Source organism: Triticum dicoccoides, chromosome 6B, assembly GCF_002162155.2.
Source record: "Triticum dicoccoides isolate Atlit2015 ecotype Zavitan chromosome 6B, WEW_v2.0, whole genome shotgun sequence".
In the NCBI taxonomy this organism is placed as follows: domain Eukaryota; kingdom Viridiplantae; phylum Streptophyta; class Magnoliopsida; order Poales; family Poaceae; genus Triticum; species Triticum dicoccoides.
This window is the reverse complement of record NC_041391.1, coordinates 67,851,305-67,860,648: the sequence shown is the minus strand read 5'-3', so window position 1 is coordinate 67,860,648 and position 9,344 is coordinate 67,851,305. Positions and strand designations below refer to the sequence as shown.

Below are 9,344 nucleotides of genomic sequence, written 5' to 3'. Positions count from 1 at the left end.
CATTGAATGTTTTTTTTGACGGTGCGCAAATTGCGTACCTTAGCTTTATAGAAGGAGAGAAATACAGCCATACAACCACATCTACCTCTCACTGCGAACAACGAGCATAGCACAACTCCACACTCGACACAAACAAGGACAAGCACACACGACTACACACTACGACATACAAGAGCCTACCCAAAACCGAAAGCCTCGCCGCGTCTCGCCCGACGCCGGTGATCACCGAAGAACAGCAACTACAGCTTCCTTGGTAGAGCCAGCGACGACTGTACATAGCGCCAGAGAAGAACGGTCTGGGCAGCGGTGCACGCCGGAGGAGCGCAACATAGGGCCTCTTATCTCCCAGCACAAAGCTCCCAACAGAGAAACGGCGTCAGAAGACGCCGCCATCGTGCCAATCCTATGAATCAAGGCTTTCGCCCCGGAGATGGTTGCCGATACAAGGCAATGTGGAAAATGGCGCTACACTCGGCGACGCCTCCAGGAAGGGGAATGACACCCACGGGTGCCATTGACGCCGGTCCGACCAAAGCCGAACAGAATTTTCATTCGTAGCATTGCACATTTCCACGCCTCCAAGATTCCGGCCAGCCCCGAAAGATGTCTCACACCGCCAACACCGCAGCCACTTGCAGTCGGAGCCACACATCACTGCCGAGGAAGCACGCCTCAAGCCACCACCTTCAGCACACTAGGAACCGCAGCAACCACCAATCGATCGATGCAGGGACCAGATCCGTCGCGATGGCCTTCACCCGCACCTAGGGACTGCCACACAGATGGATCTGACCCGCACCATCATGTTGGAAATATGCCCTAGAGGCAATAATAAATTAGTTATTATTATATTTCCTTGTTCATGATAATCGTTTATTATCCATGCTATAATTGTATTGATAGGAAACTCAGATACATGTGTGGATACATAGACAACACCATGTCCCTAGTAAGCCTCTGTTGACTAGCTCGTTGTTCAATAGATGGTTACGGTTTCCTAACCATGGACATTGTATGTCGTTGATAACGGGATCACATCATTAGGAGAATGATGTGATGGACAAGACCCAATCCTAAGCCTAGCACAAAGATCGTAGTTCGTATGCTAAAGCTTTTCTAATGTCAAGTATCATTTCCTTAGACCATGATATTGTGCAACTCCCGGATACCGTAGGAATGCTTTGGGTGTACCAAACGTCACAACGTAATTGGGTGGCTATAAAGGTGCACTACAGGTATCTCCGAAAGTGTCTGTTGGGTTGGCACGAATCGAGACTGGGATTTGTCACTCCGTGTGACGGAGAGGTATCTCTGGGCCCACTCGGTAGGACATCATCATAATGTGCACAATGTGACCAAGGGGTTGATCACGGGATGATATGTTACAGAACGAGTAAAGAGACTTGCCGGTAACGAGATTGAACAAGGTATCGGTATACCGACGATGGAATCTCGGGCAAGTACAATACCGTTAGACAAAGGGAATTGTATACGGGATCGATTGAGTCCTTGACATCGTGGTTCATCCGATGAGATCATCTGGAACATGTGGGAGCAAACATGGGTGTCCAGATCCCGCTGTTGGTTATTGACCGGAGAACGTCTCGGTCATGTCTGCATGTTTCCCGAACCCGTAGGGTCTACACACTTAAGGTTCGATGACGCTGGGGTTATAAAGGAAGTTTGTATGTGGTTACCGAATGTTGTTCGGAGTCCCGGATGAGACCCCGGACCTCGCGAGGAGTTCCGGAATGGTCCGGAGGTAAAGATTTATATATGGGAAGTCTTATTTTGGTCGTCGGAAAAGTTTCGCACTTTATCGGTATTGTACCGGGAGTGCCGAAAGGGGTCCGGGGGTCCACCGGGGGGTTCACCTGCCCCGGGGGGCCACATGGGCTGTAGGGGGTGCGCCTTGGCCCATATGGGCCAAGGGCACCAGCCCCAAGAGGCCCATGCGCCAAGATATAAGAAAAAGGGGTGAGTCCTCAAGGGGGAAGGCACCTCCGAGGTGCCTTGGGAGGATGAACTCCTCCCCCCCTTGGCCGCACCCCTTCCTTGGAGGAAGGGGTAGGGCTGCGCCTCCCCCCTCTCCCTTGCCCCTATATAAAGGGAGGGGAGGGAAGGGCAGCCGCACCTGAAGCCTCTGGCGCCTCCCTCCCTCCCGTGACACCTCCTCCTCTCCCGCAGGTGCTTGGCGAAGCCCTGCAGGATTGCCACGCTCCTCCACCACCACCACGCCGTTGTGCTGCTGCTGGATGGAGTCTTCCTCAACCTCTCCCTCTCTCCTTGCTGGATCAAGGCGTGGGAGATGTCACCGGGCTGTACGTGTGTTGAACGCGGAGGTGCCGTCCGTTCGGCACTAGGATCTCTGGTGATTTGGATCACGACGAGTACGACTCCTTCAACCCCGTTCTCTTGAACGCTTCCACTTAGCGATCTACAAGGGTATGTAGATGCACTCTCCTTCCCCTCGTTGCTGGTTTCTCCATAGATAGATCTTGGTGACACGTAGGAAAATTTTGAATTTCTGCTACGTTCCCCTACACATCAACCACACTTCGACGCCTACTTCACCGAGGCATCACCGCCGGCACCTCACACGTAGGTGGTCGGGCGCCCGCTGCTCGCGAGGGCCCTTCCTAGCCGAGCCTCACGGCGCCGCCGCCTCCATGGCTGCGCAAGCGCTGCCGCCTCCGACGAAATCAGCGCACCACCCACATCCACTCTCCCGCTGCACCCCTCGTGCAGATCCAGGGGACGGCCTTGCAAGGACTCCAGCACCAAGGGCCCAGATCGGACCCGAAACGCCTAGATCTGACCAGCCCCACTGTGGACAGCATCACGCCGGCACCACTAGGAGAGCTCTGCCGCTCACCACACGACCCACAGGTGGCCGGCCGCTTGCTGCTCGCCAGGAGCACCCGCCTAGCCGAGCCAACGAAGCGCCACCACCAACCTCGCATGTAGCTCGCGCCGCCGCCTCTAGCACGCCGCCGAGCCCATCCGCCACTAGCACATGGCTGCCCTTCTCCGCCAGGTCCGCCGCTCCTCCGCGCCTCCTGCCGTGCGCCGGCGACGCCGTGCCACTGCCCACACCGCCACCCGCGCCGCCCATGGGACAGCCCGCCTCCGCGCGAAGGGGAACCGTCGAGGCGCACCGTCCTCGCCCGCCGCCTTTGGCAGCCGGGCGTGGCCGCCACCGCCGGCGCCGGCGGCGGCAGCGGCCGGGTGAGGGAGGGGGAAAACGGCCGCTCGCTCGATCTAGGGTTGGGGCCTCCGGAGTCGCTCGCGCGAGCGACCCGGGAGGCAGATAACTGACACGCCGTTCGGCATGGGAATATAGCCATTGAATGTGATGCTACAAGATGCGTGTATGCTGACATGGGTTGTATCTATTTTTATTTTTAAAGTGAATGAGACTAAATTATTTCTCATCAGCAAATTAAACGGCAAATTGTGGGCTGTATGCACAAATTATTTCAACCTTAAACGGCAAATTGTGGGTTGTATCTGTTCTTAACCGTCAGGCGGCCTAGCATGAAGCTAGTGCGCCTGACACGGTAAACAGCAACAGTAAAATTCAGTTACGACTAATAGGCCAGTGTTGTATGATGTTAGTACCAACAACGGTGTGGCGGATATTGGAAGGACGTGTCCATGGGGTGCCACGTAGGCGCCCGGACTGATGACCATTGACGGCCGAAGACGGCAAGTGTCTGAAAGGACGTGTCCATGGGGTGCCACATAGGCGTGCGGACTGATGACCATTGACGGTCGAAGACGGCAACCGGCTTGGGCTTGCCTCCTATAGAAAACGCGTCTGGCGGGCAGTCGTTTCTGCAGGAGAAGAGGAGGAGGACACGCGGGGCGTACAAGTTTTACATACGCGGAGTGATGAATGTGCTTAAGCGCAAAATAGGGGAAGGCGAGTAAATACGGAAATGATGGGGTCCTTGTGGCCCAAGCTAGTTCCAGTGCACCGCGTCCGACTCCAAGCGTCCAAAACGGAAAGAAGCTAACGCGAGAACGTGCCCCTGCCTGGACAAAACAGAAAGAGACGAACGCGGGAGGGCCGAAAACGGCAAGCGCGGAGCAAATCGGGTGGAGAAATCATTCGCATTGACGCCGAGTAAATGCGCCGGAGAGCTGTGGCGAGGCAGGCAGCTGCGCCTGGCTGGCTATAGCCTGCAGCTTCTACGCGTCCGTCAGACTCTGCCTGTATATAATTAGCCGGCGGGAGCGCCGCAGGGGTAAGGGATCCGTCGTCGTCTACCGCTCGCTCTCGCGCCGCCGCCGCCGCAGGGCCGGCGTAAGGAAGATCGATCGATCTGGTCGCCGTCGCGTTTGCCTCAGATCAGACCTCTCCTCGCCCGCCGGCCGGTATGATCTATCCCTCTTCATTTCTTCCGTCTCCTTCTCCTTGCCACTCGTTTTCTCTGGGTTTCCCACGATTTTGTCCGGCCGTGCGGTGGTGGTTCATACGAAATCGCCCTTGCGAATTCCGGTTTGTCTAGTGTTTCGAGTTTTGAGTTTTGACTTTTGGAGGATCTGTTGTGGATCACTCTAATTAAAATTCCTTATTGCTTTCGTAAAGTCTTCAAAAACCAGATCCACCACCGCACTAAAGACTAAACCCTTCCTTGTTTCAGCAGCTTCCTTGGCAGGTTGTGGTGGTTGACAAGAGGCGAGGCGAGATCATGTCGGTCGAACCTGCCGAGGGCGCGGAGACGCTGGCGCGCCACGACTCGCTCTACGGGGACGCCGAGAAGGTCTCCGGCGACAGGCGCCACGGCTCCGGGGTCAGCAATCAAATCATCCATCACCTTGACTTATTAACTTGTTAATTCCCGTCCGGCTGCTGTGCTGTGTGCCTGTGTCTGACTTCCGTATGTGGGGTGGGGGTGCATGCATGCAGGCAAGCTGGAGGCAGACGGTGCTGCTGGCGTTCCAGAGCATCGGCGTGGTGTACGGCGACCTCGGCACGTCGCCGCTCTACACCTACTCCGGCACCTTCCCGGACGGCATCCGGCACCTGGACGACCTCCTCGGCGTCCTCTCCCTCATCCTCTACACCCTCATCCTCCTGCCCCTGCTCAAGTACGTCTTCATCGTCCTCTACGCCAACGACAACGGCGACGGGGGCACGTTCGCGCTCTACTCGCTCATCTCGCGGTACGCCAAGATCCGGATGATCCCCAACCAGCAGGCCGAGGACGCGTCCGTCTCCAACTACAGCATCCAGGAGCCCAGCTCCAAGACCAAGAGGGCGCAGTGGGTGAAGCAGAGGCTCGAGTCCAGCAAGGCCGCCAGGATCGCGCTCTTCACCGTCACCATCCTCGGCACCTCCATGGTCATGGGCGACGGCTCCCTCACACCCGCAATCTCCGGTACCTACTCTACGTACATTCAGCAACTTCAAGCACATTACTAGTTTACTATTCATAGATTTGAATAGTATAACCAGTTAATCTGATGATTAATGGCTGTGTTGCTGCAGTGCTCTCCGCGGTGAGCGGGATCAGGGAGAAGGCGCCCCACTTGACCCAATGTACGTATGTTTTGTACTACTACTAATTGTCAAGAGCTGTTGGCCAGCGAACTGAACTGCATGTGGTTTGTTGTATGTATGTATGTGAAAACAGTGCAGGTGGTGTGGATCTCGGTTGCCATCCTCTTCCTGCTCTTCTCGGTGCAGCGCTTTGGCACGGACAAGGTGGGCTACTCCTTCGCGCCCATCATCTTGGTGTGGTTCGTGCTCATCGCCAGCATCGGGGCGTACAACCTCGCCGCCCACGACGCCACCGTGCTCAGGGCCCTCAACCCCATGTACATTGTGGAGTACGTCCGGAGGAACGGCAAGCAGGCGTGGCTCTCTCTCGGGGGCGTCGTCCTCTGCACCACAGGCACGTAATTCAACTTCAGTCAGATGATGCATGCCTTTCTTTCTTTCTACTGACCATTTATTTCCCTGCGCAACGTACGTACGAACTCCTGCAGGCACGGAGGCCATGTTTGCTGACCTTGGCCATTTCAACATCAAGGCCATTCAGGTTCGTCACTACCAGTTTTTCACTCCATTTGTACCATTGATCTGTAGTACTAGTACATTAGTAATTCAGAGCAGATCCATGGACTGAATTTTTCTTCATTTTGCGGCCTGTTGCTTGCAGCTGAGCTTCAGCTTCATCATCTTCCCCTCCGTGGCGCTATGCTACATGGGTCAGGCATCCTACCTGCACAAATTCCCGCAGGACGTCGGCGACACATTCTACAAGTCTATCCCAGCGGCGATGTTCTGGCCGACGTTCATCGTGGCCATCTTGGCGGCCATCATCGCGAGCCAGGCCATGCTGTCGGGCGCGTTCGCCATCCTGTCCAAGGCGCTCTCCCTCGGCTGCTTCCCGAGGGTGCAGGTGGTGCACACCTCCAAGAAGTACGCCGGGCAGGTGTACATCCCGGAGGTCAACTTCCTCATCGGCGCCGCCAGCATAATCGTCACCCTCGCCTTCCAGACCACCACCAACATCGGCAACGCCTACGGGATATGCGTCGTCATGGTCTTCTCCATCACCACGCACCTCATGACCGTCGTCATGCTGCTCGTCTGGAAGAAGAACATCGCCTTCATCGCCGCCTTCTACGTCGTCTTCGGGGCCACCGAGATGCTCTACCTGACGTCCATCCTCTCCAAGTTCGCCGAGGGAGGCTACCTGCCCTTCTGCTTCTCCCTCGTGCTCATGGCGCTCATGGCCACCTGGCACTACGTCCACGTCTGCCGCTACTGGTACGAGCTCGACCGCATCGTGCCGGCCGCCAAGCTCACGGCGCTCTTGGCTCGCCCCGACGTGCGCCGGGTGCCCGGCGTCGGCCTGCTCTACTCGGAGCTCGTCCAGGGCATCCCTCCCGTGTTCCCGCGCCTCGTCGAGAAGATGCCGTCGGTGCACGCCGTTTTCGTCTTCATGTCCATCAAGAACCTCCCCATCCCGCGGGTGGCCGCCGCCGAGCGCTTCATCTTCCGGAGGGTCGGCCCCGCCGAGCACCGCATGTTTCGCTGCGTCGCGCGCTACGGCTACACCGACCAGATCGAGGCCGCCAAGGAGTTCTCCGCGTCTCTCCTCGACGGCCTCAAGCTGTTCGTCCATGAGGAGGCCGCCTTCTCCTGCCAGCACACCGACGACAACGACGGCGACGGCGCTCTGCGGGCCGCGCAGGCGGCGGCCGCGGAGGAGGAGAAGCGGTTCATCGACGCAGAGCTGGAACGCGGCGTGGTGTACCTGACGGGCGAGGCGGACGTGGTGGCCGCGCCGGGGTCGCCGGTGATGAAGAGGGTCGTGGTCAACTACATCTACACCTTCCTGAGGAAGAACCTCAGCGAGAGCCACAAGGCGCTCGCCATTCCCAAAGATCAGCTGCTCAGGGTCGGGATCACCTACGAGATATAGAACATCAATCAATACTTGTGCGTTTCTAGTGTCTTGCTCGGTGTTTCTTTTGCAGAACTTGTTGATGATGACGACTTATTTTTAGCACAAATGGATTAGCAGTGTAAACCTCTGAATTCTGCAATGCCCGGATGATCCTGTGCACCAATGGAGTAAAAAAAAACTTTGGATTGCCTACAAGCTGTTGTGGCATGATCTAATTAGGAAGGGTGAATAGCTCCAGTGCGACATCATTGACATGAATTGGAAAGAAAGCGACGTAGTTGATGAAAATAGCGACGTTTTAGATGGCAACAATAGTTCCTATGTAACCATACCTTCTTTAACCTAAAACGCAAGAGACAAGGGGTTAGCTCGGGTGTTGGGCCCACCACCTCACCTCAGCGCGGGAGCCACAACTAATCCACATGTGTGCGGGACCCACAACTTATCCACATCAGCGTAAGCCATTACAAGAGGGGCCGGGAGCCCGAGCCCCTGCCCGTGCCATTGCCCTTGCCTGAACCCCTCCCCTTTCCTTCCCCCACCCCGTTCTTCTTCTTCTCCGGCGACGAAAGGCGACAACGCCGGCCAGCAAGAGATGTCTAGCTCCAGTCCAGCCTCCCACCCATCATGGCCGCGGTATGGTCCAGTGCTGCTGACAAGATGCCCCGACTGCCCGCGCAAGGAGCCACTGAAGCGGTTTACCTATGTGAAGGAAGACCATGGCAACTGTGGGCGCGATTTCGTCAAGTGCGAGAGCAGGCCACAACAGGGGCAGGTTAGATTTGAGTACTCTGTCGGCTGTATGCTCTGATTTCTCCCAATTTCTTTCTTTTGTTTTCATTGAATTTGGAATCTAGGGTTCATATGCCGCCGTTTTCAGGTTCTGGAGAAATGTGGGCATTTCGAGTGGCTCGATGTGTACATTGAGAGGCTACAATTGGATGGATTAATTGGTGCAAACCAGGAGCTCAATTCGGGGCCGCTTGCTGTGGAGCCCGAGAATTTGGCGGACAGAGCCATTCCGATGATGGGCAATGCTGAACTGAAGGGGGAATTGAAGAAAATAAGCAAGGAACTGAAGCAGATGGTCGATTTGAAGCAGCAAGCAAATATGATGGTTGGAGGATTTTATTGTTGTACCATTGTTATGGGTTTCTTTTAGTTGTTGTTCACCAGTCGCTAGAAATTGTTTGAGTTTCAGTTAATGTGTCTAGCTAGTAGTGAACTTTTTCAGTTACAGTTTGGGCACCATGCCCTAGATCATTTGCATCCCCTCATGAATAAAATGCAGCAATTCGCCCAACTATGTCTCCTCTGTTGCATAACTTGCAGTTCTTTAGTTAACAGAGAGTGCAGGACATAGTTCAGGAAAAATAAATAGATATTGGGTTATGGCGTGGCTTTGACAATAAAATTAGCTCAAGTAAGGTCCAAAGAGAAAACAAGCCCACCCATCATTACTTAGCACAAGATCCCAATCTACAGCATGTGAGGTGGGTTGCTTCACCCCACACGTGTTGCTTTGAAAAAATGGTGCACCCGTGGAGAAAAGGAAAATGGTGCACCCGTGTTTCCGTGCACCATTGTACATACCATAAGTAGTTTGTTTCCGGATAAATTAATAGAGAACATAAACTCTACCGTGCACCATTGTACATACAAACATGTTTGTTTCCGTATAAAATAATTGAACCATTCTTTTTCTGGAGGATAGATAGACCCATTTTTGCATGGCTGCATGAACTATGTATTTACATGATGGCATTCCCACAAAAAATGTATTTATTTATCATAACTTGGAAATAAAGGTCCCCTCAAAAAATGTATTTTTTCTAGCACAAGGGCATTATTACTTCTTCAAACAAGTACAAGAAGAAGTTCAAAATATAGTGTATTTTTGCGGGGTAAATATAGTTT

At 54.7% G+C, this 9,344-nt stretch overlaps 2 protein-coding genes across 2 annotated transcripts; both read left to right on the top strand.

The window, feature by feature from the left end:
• The first annotated feature begins 4,152 nt into the window (after positions 1–4,152).
• LOC119323446 (potassium transporter 19-like) lies at positions 4,153–7,607 on the top strand. The gene is made up of 7 exons (XM_037597109.1): positions 4,153–4,380; positions 4,653–4,799; positions 4,916–5,387; positions 5,498–5,548; positions 5,643–5,903; positions 5,998–6,050; positions 6,171–7,607. The coding sequence occupies exons 2-7, from the start codon at positions 4,698–4,700 to the stop codon at positions 7,440–7,442; spliced, it is 2,211 nt and encodes a 736-aa protein (XP_037453006.1). The 5' UTR covers positions 4,153–4,380; positions 4,653–4,697; the 3' UTR covers positions 7,443–7,607.
• Positions 7,608–7,954: 347 nt separating this feature from the next.
• LOC119322182 lies at positions 7,955–8,733 on the top strand. The gene is made up of 2 exons (XM_037595678.1): positions 7,955–8,202; positions 8,308–8,733. Exons 1-2 carry the CDS (start codon positions 8,023–8,025, stop codon positions 8,587–8,589), a joined length of 462 nt encoding a protein of 153 aa, XP_037451575.1. The 5' UTR covers positions 7,955–8,022; the 3' UTR covers positions 8,590–8,733.
• The last annotated feature ends 611 nt before the right edge of the window (positions 8,734–9,344 follow it).

Coding starts and splice junctions, on each gene's coding strand:
- LOC119322182 (XM_037595678.1), top strand. CDS start 8,023: ATGTCTAGCTCCAGTCCAGCCTCCCACCCATCATGGCCGCGGTATGGT. Junction 8,203..8,307: donor GCAGGCCACAACAGGGGCAG/GTTAGATTTGAG, acceptor CGCCGTTTTCAG/GTTCTGGAGAAATGTGGGCA.
- LOC119323446 (XM_037597109.1), top strand. CDS start 4,698: ATGTCGGTCGAACCTGCCGAGGGCGCGGAGACGCTGGCGCGCCACGAC. Junction 5,388..5,497: donor CCTCACACCCGCAATCTCCG/GTACCTACTCTA, acceptor GTGTTGCTGCAG/TGCTCTCCGCGGTGAGCGGG. Junction 5,549..5,642: donor GGCGCCCCACTTGACCCAAT/GTACGTATGTTT, acceptor ATGTGAAAACAG/TGCAGGTGGTGTGGATCTCG.